Source organism: Bombina bombina, chromosome 3, assembly GCF_027579735.1.
Source record: "Bombina bombina isolate aBomBom1 chromosome 3, aBomBom1.pri, whole genome shotgun sequence".
Classification (NCBI taxonomy): Eukaryota; Metazoa; Chordata; class Amphibia; order Anura; family Bombinatoridae; genus Bombina; species Bombina bombina.
Window position 1 is genome coordinate 987917908 of NC_069501.1, and position 21165 is coordinate 987939072.

Sequence of the window (21165 nt, forward strand, 5' to 3'; positions counted from 1 at the left end):
CCTAGACATTAGGTAATCCGGTACTCCTTGACTTTTGTGCATGTTGATAATGCCATTTACATGTCCCTACTGCCAGTCCACAAAATGTATCTGATTTACTCATGGGTGTCTACAGGGGGAATAATGGGAAGTGATGAGGGGGGGACACAGAGGGTGATGTGACTTTTTGGAAAGAGTATAATTTCCCTTTTTAACTTATAGTTAAACTGTCGGTTTTTTAAGATGTTAAGCACCAGAGTAAAATAATCAGAGTGAGAGGGCTCAAAGACCCACCTCTATCTCAACAAAAAGAAAATCCATAAACCAATGAGGCCACCCTCGAAAATCACTTTCTGATCACATAACCCTTTAGATAGCATGAGGTTGATAGAAACATTGCTATTTCTTAACCCTTTAAATACCAGATTTATAGTTATGAAAGGTGGAGAGCACCGAAACTCTCTCTTAGCAAAAATTAAATCCAAACATCTATATGGAAAAAGAGAGAAATAAAATGGGTTGGTCAAATAAACTCTGCCATCCTCTTTAGCAAAAAATAAACCAATGCCTGACACTTCACATTAAATGAAGTAAATCTTCTTTTAAATGACAGGTCATATAGCCTCAAGATATTGTATGGTTGACAAAAAAATTGAATAATTTAACTTGCTTGATCTATGCTTTCGAGTAACAGCATTACGTGGGTGTTAAAATTATAATATAATATAATATAACAACAGCAACGCGTTTCTCAGTGTAACACACTGTTTCATCAGGCTGATGAAACAGTGTGTTACACTGAGAAACGCGTTGCTGTTGTTTTTACTATTTTAATAAACTTTTAAGTTTTATTCATCTCCTCATCTGCTGCCGACCTTTTTTCTGATTTGATGACCTTTTTTGGAGCTGTTATAGTTACTATTTTAGCTGTTTGAGGTGTGGGACTGATCACTGCTGGACTCTTTCACTGCTGACTGACTCCTGCTCAAGGTATCCCTGGACTCTCCCTGGTGAGACGAGGATCCGCCCTTGTGATATCATCTATTGATCTACCGGACGACGAGCGGTTCCGAACTGCTGGTTTTGCACATCTGTGCTTCACATCTCGTGAGTAGGATTCTTATGTCCTCTTTGCTTGATTTACAATTTATCATTTGATCTGCACCATGTGGCACCCTCTATTCTGATTTGTCTAGATTCCTTTTACTTGTGTTGTGGCGTGACACCCTAGAGGAGCGGCCCTTCTGTCTGAAGATACATCTTCTGGGACTAACCATCACTGTTACTAAGGACCTTTCCACCTTATGCCATCTCCTATTGGATTGATAGTTTGTATATCATAGATCATATATATTGTATATTATTGCCTATTGTCATTTATAGACCTGTATATCTTACTTACTTATCAGTGCCTGTTTTTCCACTCCTAGGCGCCTCTTATAAGTACTGTAGTGACACCAGTTGTCACTAGAGTACTAGTCTGCCATTATCTAATGTAAGTTTAGATGCAGGCCCATTTTTGGTGAACAACCTGGGTTGCTCTTGCTGATTGGTGGATAAAAAAAAAGTGTTGCCCAGAGTTCTGAACTTAATAAACCCTTAGTTGCCTTCTTTTTCAAATAAAGATAGCAAGAGAACGAAGAAAAAATGATAATAGGAGTAAATAAGAAAGTTGCTTAAAATTGCATGCTCTATCTGAATCATGAAAGAAAAAATGTGGGTTCAGTGTCCCTTTAAATTAATTTCATATGAAAAGAGCAATATTGTCTGATGCATTGTTGGTTTCTCTGTATGAAAAGCTATACATGAATAGAGGCTGTGCCAGAGTGAGATTTGTCTGCTTTATCTCCACTGAATTGGAGCTATACACTATAACCTTTACTCAGTGTAACATGCTTTATGTATTTATAGATTTGTATATCTGGACCATTTTTTTATTTTATTCATTTTATATTCTACACATTTACTTGCAAATTTATTTGTAGGATTTTTTTTTTACATTTCATTGTTTACTTTGATATATATATAAGTTGTTGACAAAAAAATAAGTGATTAACAAATACCTATTTTGCTGGCAATACTCTTACACATGTACAATTAAAGCAGAAGTATATATACACAGGCTTCTATGAATACAAAATAAAGCAACTCTTGTAAACGTCTAATTGATGTGTAAGTTATAGTGGTGGCTTCGGTGAACTATTATTATTGCAGAAATAAATTACACTATTTAGTCACAGAACTGAGTGCAACAGAAATATACAAAATATACATAATCATAAAACAAATGGCTTTCTTGGTTTCTTAGATTTTGCATTTGTTGCCTCCTATTAGCAATTTTCATTACGACCCAAAACAGGTACATTTAAGGAAAGATTTCTCAGCATTAATCTATACTCACCACAACTTTAGACAGGTCAATAGGAGCTTGTTTGGGTTTCTCCGGTGCAGAAGTTGGAGCTTGTTCTGGTTCTTTGGCTTTTGTTGCAGGAACTGCTTCAGGTGCTTTGGGTTTGGCTACTGGTTTGGATACTGGCTTTTTGATGGGCAAATCCTTCTTAGGTGGCATGATGAATGGGAGTGGGAGCAGCAGAGGTAGGCTGGAGATGTGACTGAGGTACAAACAGCATAGGAACTTGGACCTCAGAACTCAGATTAAATAGTTTAGCTCATCTGTGACCTCACTCAGATCAATTTTCAAAAGAACAACACAAGTGGGTAGTGGAGGTGGGCTTTAAAAGTCAAATATAGGAGAGGAACTCCTCATTTCTATTTCAATAGGTGCTAGAATACGGGTTTACTGTCCTGGCATGATTGGTGGATGAGAGCACATGAAAATAACTGAAGATAATACTAAGCTTAGGTGGTAGGGAAGGGGGTGGGGGATGGATGGAAAAAGATAACAGTGGGAAGGCTGGTTTGATTTCAAGGCTCTGCCATATGTCAATGAGGATGGTCAGGAATGTAGAATAAGATACTTGTAATATAATTGTGCTTAGGGAAGGTGCCAGATATGCATTAAAGGATGATTAGCTTTTTAAGAGTGTTAGATTACATTGTAAAAGACTTTTTAAAAGGTCAAATTCAATTATTATTATTATTATTAATAATAATAATAATAATAATATTACACATTGAAATTAGATAAATTCTCTTTAGAAAAAAAAAACGGTGAGAAAAAATAAATAAAATCATTGATGCAGAATAAGCTGGCTCTGCTTTAAAACAAAGAGAAAACCAGAAGTACCAGGGAAATATATTTATTTTGTTCAGTATGAATGAGAGTAATGAACTTAGCCTATAAATATGCATATGATATATTCATTAGAAAGATAGGATATTTTCAGGTGCTCTGTTTATTAAAAGTGTTAACATCTAAAACAAGGAGGAATTATCAGCATATATGGTCATCTGCAGTGTGGGGGGATAAATAAATTGCCCCAAACATAATTGTGGTAACTTATGCACCAAGAGTGAGTTGCTTGTACATTTGTGCTACACATACTTTTAAAAATGGTGGCTCATTAGCACTAAAAGAGTGAGTCATGCAGAAGTATTTACTTACGTATAAGGAGCAACATTTCAGGGAAGATTTTTTTGTCTTTTCTGGATACCCATGGGAAGAGTTCCAGTAATTACAAGCCCTGGAAAACCTACCAATGTCTGACCCATTGAATAATTATAGAGAAGATGTTCATACACACAGCGCTCAGACTCTGGCTCCTGCCTGTGGTGTATCTTCAGCGTCGACATGTTCAGAGGGAATGGTCATGTGATAGGTGCAAGGCGACCACCTCCGTCACGGCGGTGAATTCAAATAGACAAGAAGATACTCCGCACTCAAAAAATCAAGTCTTCTCCATATGCCAAAAGGTAAAACTTCAAAAATGTATTAGAACATCTAAATTTATAGGATCCTATGATTTTAGATGTTCTAATACATTTTTGAAGTTTTACCTTTTTGGCATATGGAGAAGACTTGATTTTTTGAGTGCAGAGTATCTTCTTCCCATTGAATAATTATGGCTGGAAAATGCAGACTAACTAGAGCTCAGAAAGGATCTAAAAATGTAAGGCTATGTCAATATACAAATGTCAAACCTTGATGCAACTAATAAACAGTGTACAGCAAATTCATTAAAATAAACCTGTATTGAAAAAAACCCTAACAAACACACACACAAAGGTAAAGTCTGAGTGCAGGACACACAACTTGAGAAAATTCACAGAAATATTACAATAAGTGTATAAACACTTTTAAATGAAAATGGTTTATAATCATATAAAATAGACCAGTCAACAAGGATGAGACAGCAGGGGACAATATATAAATCTGAAAATAATAATTTATGATGCAATTAAGATAGTAAATATGTTATGCTAGCAGTGTTTTCAAATTAAAATATCTTCACATAATGCTATGTGTTTATATATTTGTTGTTACTGTATATCATGTACTGAAGTAGGTCAGTTTACAACATCTATAAGTGACTTAAATGTGAACACAGGCAAGGAAACCCCCCCAAGAAGCTTGTAAGCGCTAAGGATGGAAAGCCAATTCTAACTGACCAATGTCTCTTATACCCTAAGTAGCTCTGACCTTTGTAAAGGAGTTTCCTTTTCATTATTAGGACAAAATGACAGAACAACGTCACAGCTAACATTCATGATAAGCAACCACCTTAAGCCAAAAAAAGTTGTCCTAGGAAAACAAATAAGGGGCCCTAGTTCTGCCACCATTCTTACTGCAGTCATATTGATTAATTGGCAATCTATACTTAAGATCAAAAGGATGATATTGCAAAATCTGGAGAACTGAATTAAAGGAACAATAAACCCAATTTTTTTCTTTCATGATTCAAGTAGAGAATACAATTTTAAACAACATTCCAATTTACTTCTATTTTTTAATTTGCTCAATTTTTTAGATATCCTTTGTTTAAGAAACAGCAATGCATATGGGTGAGCCAATTGCATGAGGCATCTATGTGCAGCTACCAATCAGCAGCTTCTGAGCCTATCTAGATATGCTTTTCAGCAAAGGATATCAAGAGAATTAAGCAAAATAGATAATAGAAGTAAAGTAGAAAGTTGTTTAAAATTGCATGCTCTTTCTAAATCATGAAATAATTTTTTTGGATTTCATGGCCCTTTAAAGTCCTAAAAAGGAATGGGATACTTGAAGCGGGACATATTTATAAAACATTGGTGAGGTAGAGGTTAACAAATGTTTTGCAAAAATATATTTCCTATTGGCTGATGTATAACATAAAATGAAGGTTCTGTGGCCCCTCCCTCTATCAGTGACCAAGTGCCCTAGAGGCATAAAACGCGTCTGAGGCAGAGGAGCCATGGTCCTTCTATCTAACCTTTGTTTTATATATACACCCTGGTGCATTGCATGTGTTTTTATGGATACCTAATAAATTTATTGAACTTTTAATATGATTGGCTGCTTGGATTTCAGAGTGCCAGGACTTTTGTGTTACATGTTACTATTTGGCCTATACTAGGGCCGTTTTCGTTGCACCCAACTCATACTCATGCCCACCACTTCACTGTTGACACAGAAGAACACCACGGATGCTATTGGCTGAGAAACCTACCCTTCAGTGTCAGCATATTTATTAAACAGTCTGGATCTGGGTGCTGTGTGATTTTCCAATGAGGTATCCAAAAAAAAAAAAAAAAAAGGCAGCTGAACTTTTATAGAAATTATGGCGTATCCCATACTTATGCCATTTTGATCTAAGGTGGTTCCCAACAACCCCAGTGGTGAGAATTAAATTTATAGTAAGGATTTAGTACACACATCTGCTGAGGATTCTATTGTGTAGAGGCCTGCAGTGTAAAGCCCTACCTGTCTCTATGTGGTAACATTTGCTCTTGCTCTAAAATACTGTATACTTGGGCTTGACAAGTCTATTAGCCAACTTAAAAATAAAGATATGCGAGCAAAGTATTGCAAGCTGGTGTGGTAGGAAGAATAACATTTTTATATATGTCACACACATACATACATACAAACGCATACACATACCTGTATATATACATACAATATATATATATATATATATATATACTTTTGCATCCACTACTTAGTTGTAAAACAAAGAACAAGTGTACAACATTAAATCTAACTTAACACAACTTAAACACTCTAAGGTTATTATAGCCCACGCACCACTCTCCAGCCTGCCTAGGAAAGGACAAGCCAGTTACTCTGGATGTTTCAGTTGCTTACACAGCTGTTGTGTAATTACATAGTGTCAAGACAGAGTTAAAGAAACACTCAAGTCAATATTACAATTTTATGATTCAGATAGAGAATGCATTTTTTTAAACAATTTTCCATAGTACTTCCATTAACAAAAAGTGCACAGTCTTTTTATATTCACACTTTTTGTGTCACCAGACCCTACTGAGCATGTGCAAGAATTCACAGAATATATGTATATGCATTTGTGATTGGCTGATGGCTGTCACATGATACAGGGGAGTGGAAATAGACATAACTTTGAAATTTGTCAGAAAAAAATCTACTACTCATTTGAAGTCCAGACTAAGTGCTATTGCATTGTCTTTTTATCATACATTTGTTGATTATGCAAATCTACTGTATTGACTGGTCCTTTAATGTGAAGTCTGAGGAAAAAAAAAAGTAGTCTTATAGTTTCCTGTCAGGGTTCCTTTTTGTCACATTAAAGGCCAGATTATGAGTGAAGCGCTAACAGGTATGCTCAAGTGATATCTGGTTTATCATGGCTGTTTGCACGTAGGATGTATATTTATATGTGTGTGTATATCTATCTATAGCCATATATACACATATAAACACAAATACATCTGTATACATATATAGACATATATATAAGTGCATTCAAGCCTTTTGCAGTGAAGTAGATAAAAACAGAACACATTTCATTTATGCAAAATTCATATTTAATAAAGTGTTACATTGTGTAATTACTGTAAATATTTCATAGTCCAATATTCTTCACATAGGGGAATATGTTCTCAGTATTTTTAAATAGAAATTAACTTTATATATATATAAAATCCAACCTGGTTTAGCACTCTCGAGGTTACAACTGCTGGCCGGGGTGCAAAGCAAATGTATCAATAAAGTCCCAAAGCCTAGGCAACCGCCACGCGCGTTAGGCACATACGGGAACTAGAGGTTTTACGATCACGTAAGCGGTGAGCAAGATATAAGCATCGCATTTTTATTGTGTTATTATAATGGTCTGAGGACAGGGGTGAAACGTCACTATTTGATTGGAGATTTGATTGCTCTTAATACCGGAGAGTGCTGGCTTTCTTTGGAACTTTATTGATACATTTGCTTTGCACACCGGAGAGCAGTGGTAACCTCGAGAGTGCTAAACCAGGTTGGACTTAGTATCGGGTGCTGTAAGCAAATAGTAATACAAAGAGATACTTGGATTCGAAAGACCTCTCTTTTGGACATCTGACATGTCACAGCAAGAGCAACCTGCAGCAGAGGAGATGATTAGCTCAGCTATACAAGGAGCTAGTGTTTTCCAATTCTCAGATGAGGATGCTATTGGAATATTTTTCGACACACTAACTACAGGCCTCACTAAAAAACACCGGTAACGCATATATTGTCCCACTTGCTCAAACTGAAGAAAAGAGAAAGAGACTTAGAACTACATGGAAAATACCTAGCAGAGTATCACCGGAAAAGATACATACTAAGGGGGTCTAGGGTAAAAAATGTTCCCACCTTGGGTAGAAACAACCCTGCATTTTGTGAAAGGTGGTGCAACATTCTAAATAAACGTGCTCTAGACCTGATATTACTAGTAGTTCAAGAAGTTCGATCACAGCTCAGTCAAATAAAAATAGAAATTGATCAATACACCACGTAACACACAGATACGCTAGTAAACAAAGAAGATAACTGGGAAAGTAAACTCCAGACACAAATTGAAGAATACCAAAAAGAATTAACAGCATTTAAAAACAGAAAGTTTAAGACCGTGCTGGAAGACTATTGAGAAAAGAAGGTGTACAAGTGGTTGCTTGTAAAAAATTGGAGAAAGATCTTTTTGGCTCAACTAAAAATCAAAAAGTGAGATACAACTTCACCAAAAAGAAGAAAGAAGCCATGAAGAGTCTGGCAAATGACAAGATAATTGTGCTGAGGAGAGCTGATAAGGGTGCTGCACTAGTAATATTGGACAACGCATTCTACCGTGAGGAAATCCTGTCAAAGTTTGACAATACCAAAGTCTACTCAAAACTCCCAAGAGATCCGACTGCACTATTTAAAAAGTCTATAGATACCTACCTGAAAGAAGCACTGACAGACGGTTGGATAGATCAACAAACATTCAGATTTTTGAAAATAGAATACCCACAGATACTGATCTTCTATACGCTGCCTAAAATTCATAAAAATCTACAGACCGACCAATAGTTTCTGCAGTGGATTCAATACTTCAACCTTGAGCTATCTATCTAGATAGTCTGCTTCAACCATTAGTACAGCATATGGACTCTTATGTCAAAGACTCAAATGAAGCCATTAAATCACTTAAAGAACTGGATATACAAGGTGATGATGTTTGGCTAGTGACATTAGAGCTCACTAGCCTATACACCGTGATTCCCCATTCGGAAGGATTGGCAGCAGTAAGGCGCCAACTACTGAAATACCCCTACGTGGGGCCATCCCTGGATTTTATCCTAGACGTACTTGAAATGTGCTTAAGCAGGAATTATTTTAGATTTTACCTGCAACTGGTGGGTACAGCAATGGAGTCCAATGTGGTCCCATCTTACGCAAATCTGTTCATGGCAGAATTCGAGAACACGGGGACCGCATGCTTAAAAAGAACGGAGATTAAATACTACAAAAGATATATAGATGATCTGCTTATAATCTGGTCGGGCACAGAAGAAAGCCTGATGCACTGGTTCAACGAATTAAACACTGAACATACATCACTGAAGTTTAAAATGAATCACAGCCTACATGAAATAGATTTCCTGGATCTAAGAATTGGACAGAACAGAAATCAGCTCAGCACAACATTATTTAGGAAAAGTACAGACAGAAATTCCTTGCAGCATGCCTCCAGCTGTCACCCTCCCGCTCTAAAGAGAGCGCTTCCAAAATCGTAATTTTAGGAGTAAAAAGAAATAATACAGATGAAGAAAAGTCAGCTATTCAGATGAAAGAGATGGAAGATCGATTTGTCCAGAGAGGATATAATGAGAAATTACTCAAACAGCATCAGATGTCTATTGAAGGAGAGAACACCAGAACTAAGACAGAGCAAAAAGAAGTCATAATGACCCTGTCAACAACATATGCAGCGAATAATAAATAATTCAACTCTATCCTAAAAAAGGACTGGGAGATACTCAACTCAGATGATACTCTACCCTTTAAGACGATGGGAAATTCGAGGATAGGGTACAGAAGAGATCGATCACTAAAAGACATCTTACAAAAGACTGATCCAGTACATTGCTATGGAAGCAAAACCTGGCTTGGAAATGCCAAACCAGGGTGCTACAAATGCAGCGGATGCACGACGTGTAATGGCATGATAGCAGGAAAATTCTTTAATCATCCACGCCACAGAAAGAAATATTACTTAAAACACAGAGTTACGTGTACTACTAACTTTGTGGTCTACTTACTGCACTGTCCGTGTAGTTTATTCTATGTGGGGAAAACTAGTGATGATATGAGAACTAGAATGGCGAATCATCGGAGCTCGATACGCACAGCATTGAATAAAAGAGAAGCAGATCAACCCGTAGCCCGTAATTTTTTGCTATGCAGACATAGTGTGGCAGACCTCAAATATACTATAATAGATCACGTTCCCTCATTAAAGAGAGGAGGAGACCGCAATAAGGTTTTGATGCAAAAAGAAGCAAGATGGACATATGAGTTAGAAACATTAAGTCCAAAAGGACTAAATACTAAAATAGAATGGCATTGCTTTTCGTAAATATGACTGTCTTACTACAGTACTTGCGACTGTTTAGTGTATACAGGGAGTGCAGAATTATTAGGCAAGTTGTATTTTTGAGGATTAATTTTATTATTGAACAACAACCATGTTCTCAATGAACCCAAAAAACTCATTAATATCAAAGCTGAATAGTTTTGGAAGTAGTTTTTAGTTTGTTTTTAGTTATAGCTATTTTAGGGGGATATCTGTGTGTGCAGGTGACTATTACTGTGCATAATTATTAGGCAACTTAACAAAAAACAAATATATACCCATTTCAATTATTTATTTTTACCAGTGAAACCAATATAACATCTCAACATTCACAAATATACATTTCTGACATTCAAAAACAAAACAAAAACAAATCAGTGACCAATATAGCCACCTTTCTTTGCAAGGACACTCAAAAGCCTGCCATCCATGGATTCTGTCAGTGTTTTGATCTGTTCACCATCAACATTGCGTGCAGCAGCAACCACAGCCTCCCAGACACTGTTCAGAGAGGTGTACTGTTTTCCCTCCTTGTAAATCTCACATTTGATGATGGACCACAGGTTCTCAATGGGGTTCAGATCAGGTGAACAAGGAGGCCATGTCATTAGATTTTCTTCTTTTATACCCTTTCTTGCCAGCCACGCTGTGGAGTACTTGGACGCATGTGATGGAGCATTGTCCTGCATGAAAATCATGTTTTTCTTGAAGGATGCAGACTTCTTCCTGTACCACTGCTTGAAGAAGGTGTCTTCCAGAAACTGGCAGTAGGACTGGGAGTTGAGCTTGACTCCATCCTCAACCCGAAAAGGCCCCACAAGCTCATCTTTGATGATACCAGCCCAAACCAGTACTCCACCTCCACCTTGCTGGCGTCTGAGTCGGACTGGAGCTCTCTGCCCTTTACCAATCCAGCCACGGGCCCATCCATCTGGCCCATCAAGACTCACTCTCATTTCATCAGTCCATAAAACCTTAGAAAAATCAGTCTTGAGATATTTCTTGGCCCAGTCTTGACGTTTCAGCTTGTGTGTCTTGTTCAGTGGTGGTCGTCTTTCAGCCTTTCTTACCTTGGCCATGTCTCTGAGTATTGCACACCTTGTGCTTTTGGGCACTCCAGTGATGTTGCAGCTCTGAAATATGGCCAAACTGGTGGCAAGTGGCATCTTGGCAGCTGCACGCTTGACTTTTCTCAGTTCATGGGCAGTTATTTTGCGCCTTGGTTTTTCCACACGCTTCTTGTGACCCTGTTGACTATTTTGAATGAAACGCTTGATTGTTCGATGATCACGCTTCAGAAGCTTTGCAATTTTAAGAGTGCTGCATCCCTCTGCAAGATATCTCACTATTTTTGACTTTTCTGAGCCTGTCAAGTCCTTCTTTTGACCCATTTTGCCAAAGGAAAGGAAGTTGCCTAATAATTATGCACACCTGATATAGGGTGTTGATGTCATTAGACCACACCCCTTCTCATTACAGAGATGCACATCACCTAATATGCTTAATTGGTAGTAGGCTTTCAAGCCTATACAGCTTGGAGTAAGACAACATGCATAAAGAGGATGATGTGGTCAAAATACTCATTTGCCTAATAATTCTGCACTCCCTGTAGGTATACATAGTCCGCTATAGTTTCCCGTGTAGGTATACACAATATTTAGTTATACAATATATAGTTAGGTTTTCTGCTTTGCTGAATACTGAAGTTATGGATGCACCTAGTTACAGCCATGTAAAGAAGGTAGCACTGTTTAGTCATGTCAGATCTTATGTATATAAATTTAGTTTATTAATTGATAAGGTTTGTTTTGTTGGGGTACATTGCTAGGCTACGGGCGGCGCCCGATTGCAACGCATGCACCGCGCCTAGGCAACTGCCACGCGCGTTAGGCGCATACGGGAACTAGAGGTTTTACGCTAACGTAAGCGGTGAGTATCACATTTTTTATTGTGTTATTAGATTGGTCTGAGGACGGGGGTGAAACCCCGAAAATGTCACTATTTGCAATAAAGAGATGTGATTGCTCTTAATACCGGAGAGTGCTGGCTTTCTTTGGGACTTATATATATATACTGTATATATATATATATATATATATATATAAACAAATGTAGAAAGCACTCTCCAGGTCTTGTAGCATAATCGGGTGATGTTTTGGGGATGTTATCCCCGGATAACATCTCCGAAACGTCACTGCTATAAATAAATTTGATGATTATGCTACAAGACCTGGAAAGTGCTTTCTACGTTTGTTTTTGTTATTGCATTGAGCTTTAAATGCACCCTGGGCAGCTGATATTAAAAAAGTAAGTGCAGAGCCCACAGGAGGAAGATTTTATATATATATATATATATATATATATATATATATATATATATATATATATATATATATATACACATATACATACATACATAGACACACACAGAGAGAATCTGCACCCAGGTGGTAAAATGCCATAGAACAGGCTAACAATGGTATTGAGCTGGTTGTTCGTTCCTGTGAGTGTGCTTCTCTTTGTGTGTATTTAGTCTCCCTATGGGAAAAAGGGGAAACCAGACGTGGACTCCTTGCTCAGTGTGCTTAGAGGAATATGGCTACACCTCACTGACGAGGCCCAATGAAGGCCGAAACGATCGTCTGGAGTTGCTGTGTTCCTTGTTCATAGAGGAATTGCCTGGTATTTCGGTGCTGGACTGACCGTAATAGGCGGGATCAGACTGATATGGTACAGGAAATTTCTACTCTATAAAAAGCATTACTGGGCTAAAAGAAGCTGCACCCAGGTGGTAAATCGCCATAGAACATGCTAACAATAGTATTGAGCCGGTTGTTCGTTCCTGTGAGTGCACTTCTCTCTGTGTGCATTTAGTTTCCCTATGGGAAAAAGGGGAAACCAGACGTGGAGTCCTTGCTCAGTGTGCTTAGAGGAATATGGCTACACCTCACTGACGAGGCCCAATGAAGGCTGAAACGATCGTCTGGGGTTGCTGTGTTCCTTGTTCATAGAGGAATTGCCTGGTATTTCGGTGCTGGACTGACTGTAATAGGCGGGATCAGAATGATATGCTACAGGAAATTTCTACTCTGTAAAAAGCATTACTGGGCTAAAAGAAGCTGCACCCAGGTGGTAAATCGCCCTAGAACAGGCTAACAATGGTATTGAGCCGGGTGTTCGTTCCTGTGAGTGTGCTTCTCTGTGTGTGTGTGTGTATATATATATATATATATATATATATATATATATATATATATATATATATATAGTGAAGAAAAGGGATGCACTCACAAGGATTTTCAAAGTTACCATTCAATGTAACGTTTCGGGGTGTTACCCCCTTCGTCAGACAATACAAAATAACAATCCCTATATATATATATATATAAAATTCCAAATGAACTCTGCACTCACTCCACTGTACAACCGCCCAGGGTGCATCCAATGCCACAGTGTGCCTTCACAAATATCCAAAAAATGAGAGCACTCACCAGGACTTAACACTTTAAAGCAATCACAGCTTTATTTTAACAAAGTGACGTTTCGAGGATTCTAACCTCGTCCTCAGACTTTACCGACCGACAGCAATAAATACCTACTAGCCTCCAGTGGCCACAACCAGGAATGGATAAAAAAACATCCCATACGGTCAATTTCAACGCCTCAGACGAAACTGCTCCAAAATGGAACACTTCGAACAAGAAGCAGTCCTACTGAAGAAGAGGTTTATAGAAAGAGGCTACAATGAAACAGAACTGAACAAAGCCTACAAGAAGGTAAAATGCATTGAGAGAAATTCTCTTCTACAAAAGAAACAAAAGAAAAAACAAGAGAAAGGAAATATGCAACAGGACACAGCTAACTTTATTACAACATATAATGAAGGTTCTAAAGAAATTAAAATGATTCTGAGGAAACATTGGCATCTATTGGAAAAAGATGACCTTTTAAAAACAATTATTCCGAAAGAACCTAAATTGATTTTTCGCAAAAACAAAAATTTGAAAAATACTCTTGCACCAAGCAAATTGAAACAGCCAAAAAAACAAAATTGGCTGGGCAAATTGTCTATAGGCTTTTTTAAGTGCAACCGCCTAAATTGTGTCGCATGTGAACATCACTATAGCGGACAAAAATCCACCAAAGAAGTTAGTTCTAGTAGCAATGGTAAATTATGTAAAATCAATGCCGCTTGCAATTGCAAAACGGATCATGTTGTCTACTTGATCGAATGCACATGCGGTCTTCAATACATAGGACGCACTACACGACCCTTTAAGAAAAGGGTAGCAGAACATCTAACTAATATAAAAGCAGGAGAAAAATCGCACAATCTGTCACTCCACTATAGGAATTATCACGACAAAGATCCAGAAGGTTTAAAAGCTACTATTTTAGAATGTATACCGGTGAATGAGAGACGTGGGGATAGAGAACTACACCTTAGACGAAGGGAAACCTTCTGGATACATACCCTACATTCACAAATTCCTTTCGGCTTGAACAAAGATATTGATTTGGCAGCCTTTTTAGTGGAAAAATAGAACAAATAAGGAACAGTTTATATGTATACTAATACATCTGTATATAACTATATGCTTCCACTTACCGCCCTCAATATGTATGAAAATATTCTAAGGGAATGTATTTTTGGCCATCAATATACATACTAGGAGATAGACACTTACTTAATACCATTTGTAAACAATCTTCATTTTTGCAAGAACACTGTGGACACTTTTATAGATCTTTAATGAAATTACTTATCAAATTCTCCAATAACCATGTGATATATTTAACCCAACTGTTATCCACCTTTTTTGGGAGGCGGATTTGGTCTCTAAAAAGAATGTAGATTTTTTCTTTTTAATACTCTTTGCCTTAAAAACGTTTTTACTACCAGTGGCATCCTAAACATATTATGTTCATTCCCTCATGTATATAAGAACTGTTTGGATGTACAGAAGAATTGTTTTTAATATGTAATATTTTATATATCATAGTTTCAAATATGTTTAGAATTTCTCTTAAAGCATATAATATTTTAAATATTTTAATTCTTTTTATATATACACTACGCTCTAATCAACTAAAAGAACGTAACTGTGTATCTACCATTTGGAATGAACTGTAATACTAAGATGGTTCAAATCATTCCTTACCGAAAATGAGATTACCCCTATTAAAGTGTATTTATTGAAATACCGGCACTACACCAAAGGTTGATATATCAGATCAATCAATTAACTTAGCCTAGTGTCTGAAAAGAATGAAAACACTACAAATATATTGCTTATACAATGGATTATTGACGTAAGCTACATTAGATCTGTCAAAAGCAGATAGGCAAATACACGCATGCGCTACAATTAGTCACACGTTTTGGACATACGTATTACCATTATATGCAATTGTCTTTACAAATTAGGTGTTCAGTAGCAGGTCCTAAATACCCCCATAATAATCACCTATATACGCCACCTAAGGAGCAGAAATGCTCAGCGATCGGCGACGTTTAACGCAATCAATTTCCGATTCTCTAATCTGATTGGCCCATCTGAACACACCTCCGCCGCATTTACTAACACATTCCGTTTACTACAGACAAATTAACCAACGAAATAAATTAAAAATACACCATAGATATACTTTAAAGAGATAGGTTTAGTTTTTTGACACCTCCACTTAAAAATATCCTGAAAGTCAAAACAAATAAAATACGATCTAACAGGCCAGTGATTGGCTGATTAGCCCACACACCTATTATATCATATGACCACAAAGAGCCAATCAGAGCTCTAGAAAATCGTAATCACTCAGGTAAACCCTATTTAAAGTCCCTAATGAATTACCAGCAATCACACTCAAAAATTTCCTCTGATGAAGAAGGTAACCCATTATTAGAAACCTTTGAAACGCGTAAGGAGAGATTTGAACAAAGATATATTGAACTGTATCTCATTAACTGCTTGTATGCCGTTTTTCCTGCATTTCTGATTATTCACTTTTTGGATTTTTGCAACTGTTTTAATGCACTACTATGCCTAACTGATACCTCATATTGGATTGAGGTGGAAGAATGTGAGCATTTTTTACATATGAAATAAATATATGTTTTAAACTTGTACAACAGTGTTGCACTATCCTTTCCACATTTGTGTTCCCTTATTTATGTGTTCCACATCACGGACTACTGGGAGCTGAGTGAATATCTAAGCCATTTGGAAGGAGGGAGAAAGGAATCTCTACCATACTAAGGAAGCAGGAAAGCAGTGTTTCTGACTACACCTAAGAGGCAGAGAAGCAGAGGTTCCAGATTGCTGGGGGACAATTGTATCTACCAAAGACGCTTCCCACTTAACTCATAGGATTGAGGTTTCATCTAGTAAGTGGGCATTTACTTACAACATAAGGATTAGACAGAGAAATTTGTATTTATTATTATTTTATATTCACTAACTCTACATATATCTACTGGACTTTTGGGACTAAGAACACCTGTGAATCTTTGTGAACTTCATTTTATTATGTTATACTAAATGTGTATTCATATTTTGAACTGTGAAGGAAGGTATTTTTTAGGATTTTAGGATGTTATTCTGACCTGGCAGGTACCCCATCCTATACCTATACATTATATAATTAGCAAACATTTTTGGGTTTAACTCAATCAGACGCTGCTGGTACAAATATTTGTACTATATATACCATATAGAACTATCTACATCATTAAATTCTGATTGTTTGCATTATACCCACTCCTCTGACACCATTATTAATAATACATTGGTTATTATTCTTATGAACAGTGCGCCCCAATACCGCTCTTCCCACCAATAGTTCTCCCTATAAATCGAAATAGGACAGTGCAGGGTGGGGACCCTGCAATTGCCCTTATTTCAGGTACAAGGGCAGCCAGTTCATTCATTCACGTTACAAACAAAACACTTCTCGGGGGGGACACCTAGCGCCGAATCTTCTCTTTTTCTCTTCCAACACAACATATATATATATATATATATATATATATATATATATATATATATATATATATATATATATATATATATAGGGCTGCACTATTAAGAGTGTGTGATTTTTAGCTCCACCCCCTATTACGTACAGAAGGGCTGGCTGTAACTGTTCATTGCGCAGGCTTCTGTAGGGAAAGGAGGAGGGGGTGGGGGGAGTAGAGAGGAGCGTTTCTGCTTGATCTCCCGATAGTGGAAGTTTGCAGGGACCTAGTAATGCACAACAAAACAGGTAATATATATACTTTATATATATAAAACCCCTCACATTGATGAACACCTCGCAATTGCATTGACGAACTGCTACCGCCACACATTTAAATGTGCAAGCAGTTGCAGATAGCGGGCAGACAGCCTCTTAATGGAAAATACATTTCACAGATGTGACAGGCATATCTCTGTTCCATGTAACAACTTGTTTCCATCCTGCTTACGCACATCTCAGTGAGACCTCTCAACACGCAGCCGCTGCCTGTAAGTGTGCGCCACCTCATCAGTGTAACTTGCCCCCTCGAGTGTGGTAGTAACCTGCCGACCTGTCATAACATTGTGTTGGCGGGCGGCATTTTAGCATCACTGGACAGCTCTCCTGATGTACTTTGAGCTGAGGCCAGGTACAGGAGCTGCATTCGATGGGGCTCACAACATTTACAGGCAGCGGCAGTGTGAGGAGAGGTCTATAGATATATACATTGAACCAAAATACCACCAGCTATATGTTGAAATATATATTTATGATTAAATAGAACATATTATGCTATGTGAAGAACATTGGAATGTGAAATATTCATATTTTCATGTCAGGTTAGCGCACTACTTGAGAATATGCGATCGGGTTTGCACTCGCGTAGGGTGTTTTTTCCCCATTGATTTCTATGGGGAATATGTTAAAGCAGTCACAATATTCTAACTTCGGCTTTTTCAATACTTCGTGTTAGCAAAACCTTTTTACTTTCAACTTGTAATATGAGTGCTACCCGGCGCGTTAAAAAGCTTACTTCTAATGGAGTTAGAGCAAGAGCATTAAATACCGCTCCACTCGTAATCTGGCCCTAAAAGGGTCATTACACTTAGCAACCATATTTTGTACATGTAATGCCAAGAAACTGTAGCCCTGCCTTGCAGTTCCAGGAGCTCTCCAGTAAATGAGATAAAAAGAAAAATACCCTAGATACCAATAATGTGCACTCTACTTGCATTGTGAGTGCCACTCATGTCAGGCAGTATACAGCTTTATCTCCGCAGCATTAGCACACTACCGGGGACGCAGTGCAGTATGCATTAGTGGTGGTGGTGGGGAAATCTCCCTATAATGTCCCTTTAATCATATAAATTAAAACACATTAATTGTAACTTATCAAAAAAATTCTCAGCACTCCAGAAATATTTCAAATATTTAATATGTTCAAAGAGATTCATATACTTCAAAAGAGCATTAATCTCATGCCTAATATACTCTTCATACACTCAAAACAAGCACAAGGAAAAAAATAAAAAACAGACGCAAAAAGAAACAGAAAACCTTAGGCGTCCATAGGGAATATAGGATGCTGCCAACGTCACGAAAAAAGTGACCAAATGGATGTCAAATAGTTTTGTGTATAGTCAAGGTAATGTCCTCTTTAGGATATATGCATATACTTTGTATCCTTTACGGTTCAGAGTTAGTATGATATTCATATTGAAGGTTCAGGGTACTGGCTTTAAAGCATAAACCATAAACCAATAACCAACGATCCATTATCACTCATACACCCTGTTTCCATTAAAGGGCCACAACCAAAATCTTTCTTTCATGATTCAGATAGAGAATATAAATTTAAACAACATCACAATTTACTTCTATTATTTATTTTGCTTCATTTTTTTAGATATCCTTATTTGAAGAAAAAGCAATCACGTGGGTAAGCCAATCACGAGACTTCTATGTGCAGCAACCAATCAGCAGCTACTGAACATATCTAGATATCCTTTTCAGCAAAGAATATCAAGAGAATAAAACAGATTAGATAATAGAAGTAAATTAGAAAGATGTTTAAAATTGCATTCTCTTTCAAAATCATGAAAGAAAAAATGTGGGTTTAATGTCCTTTTAAGTCTGTACAGCCCTTTCGTAACAATCGGTGCTATTTTTATAGTGTCTATTATGTTAAGGCACCGACACGATAACACAATGCTGGGTACTCATATAATATGCAGAGTTCACTTCACAATTTCTTATGATATACCCACATAAGATCTTATATAGGAGAGACTGACTGAGGTCAGGTGTTTACTCATTCGTGACTGAAGTTGTTTGTAACCTGTTATTCATATTGAAGGTTCTACATAAGGACCATCATACTAACTCGGAACCGCTAAAGGATACAAAGTATATGCATATATCCTAAAGAGGACATTACCTTGACTATACGCAGGACTTTTTGACATCCATTCAGTCACTTTTTTCGTGATGTTGGCAGCATCCTATATTCCCTAGGGTTTTATGTTTCCTTTGCTTCTGTATGTTTTTTATTTTTTTCCTTGTGCTTGTTTTGAGTGTATGAAGAGTATATTGGGCATGAGGTTAATGCTCTTGTGAAGTATATGAATCTCTTTGAACATATTAAATATTTCAAATCTTTCTGGAGTGCTGAGAATTTTTTTGATATTTGAATTTTGGTATATTGGCAATACCTCTTGTGCACCCTTAGGGGCCTATCTATCAAGCTCCGTATGACTTCAGACTCGCCAGAAACACAAGTTATGGATCAGCGGTCTAAAGACCACTGCTCCATAACCTGTCCGCCTGCTCTGAGGAGGCGGACAGACATTGCCGCAATTCAACCCGATCGAATACGATCGGGTTGATTGACATCCCCCAGCTAGCGGCTGCGAATCTGCAGGGGGCGGCATTCACAAGAGCTGCTGGTGCAATGCTGAATGTGGAGAGCGTATTGCTCTCTGCATTCAGCAAGGTCTGTCGGACATGATGCGCAATGTCAGATCATGTCCGTCAGGACTTCCATAAATAGGCCCCTTATTATCATTATTATTTCTATATAATATATAAGTAGTGCTGTCACTTTAAATATGAATTCATTATAACTTGTTTAAGTGGCAATGAGATACTAAACCTGCTTACATGAATACCTGTTGCTCATTAGTTGTACTGTAATTCCCTATGTTTCAAAGAAAGCATAATACACACATAACACACAAAAGGAAACAAGATCAGATACCAAGTGCTTGCAAGAATTTGATTAAATGATATTTGCATTTCATTCCCTTTAAGAGATATTAAAAAATAAAATATAGGGGCGGAGCTAGCAGCCGAGGCAGTAAGATGTGTGTTCCCTGGGCTCCTGATCTCCGATCAAATAAACCATTACCATAAGCAAGTAAAAATCTCCCTTTGTGTGACTTTCCTCCTCACTAAATCCTGGGATGCAGGATAAACTATTTGAAGGGTTAAAACACGGAGATCGATGATACAAAGTTGTGACGATCTGAAAGTCTATTACGAGCCCAGAGTATTATAAGCCAATATCTTTGGAAGTACATATGCACCATCACTACATTGGGTGACTTACTTGCCGCACACTAGATAACCTATACTAAAGCTGCAGATACAACTAACCCCCCCCTCGCCGGGGTAATGAGCAAGAAGGACTATCACTAATTCCTCTCTCTACAACTATGGAGGAGCTCTATATAAGCATACAAGCCCATCAGGCAGCTTTCGAACACCGTATGAAGAGTGGATTTTCCGACTTGAAGGAGCTATGTATGTCTCTAACTAAACGAGTAGACCCACTGCCAACGTTGGATATAAACCTGCAGATGATGGCATCTGCATATCCTACTGAGCACAGACCGGATACCGTGATCCATGGTAGGCAAGATAGTGCTCTTGGGTCTACACATCTAAGGACAGCATGGGACACCTGGAGCCCTGAGCCGGGACTGCCGGAAGCGCAAGTCACAGTACTGGCCCCGATTATGTTAGGAGAGGATGCGGCCGACCGCTCCAGAGATACCGGTGGCTCGATAACCTTGTATGGAGTGTTATATACTTATCTGCAGCGCTCTGGGAATTCTAAAGGTTTGGATTATTCCAGAGTCCTGAGAAATCCTGCTGGAAATCGCACAAGTACAGCTGAGCAACCACGAGAGTTACCCGT

General features: G+C 37.7%; 1 protein-coding gene across 2 annotated transcripts in view; it reads right to left on the reverse strand.

Moving 5' to 3' along the window:
• The window catches only part of MYL6 (myosin light chain 6), a 62797-nt gene extending 60186 nt beyond the window's left edge, over positions 1-2611 (reverse strand). For both annotated transcript variants that reach the window (XM_053708107.1, XM_053708106.1), the window contains exon 1: positions 2381-2611. In XM_053708107.1, the coding sequence (XP_053564082.1) occupies positions 2381-2548 (168 nt within the window). In that variant the 5' untranslated portion in view covers positions 2549-2611. The remainder of the gene's footprint in view (positions 1-2380) is intronic.
• Positions 2612-21165: the final 18554 nt, after the last annotated feature.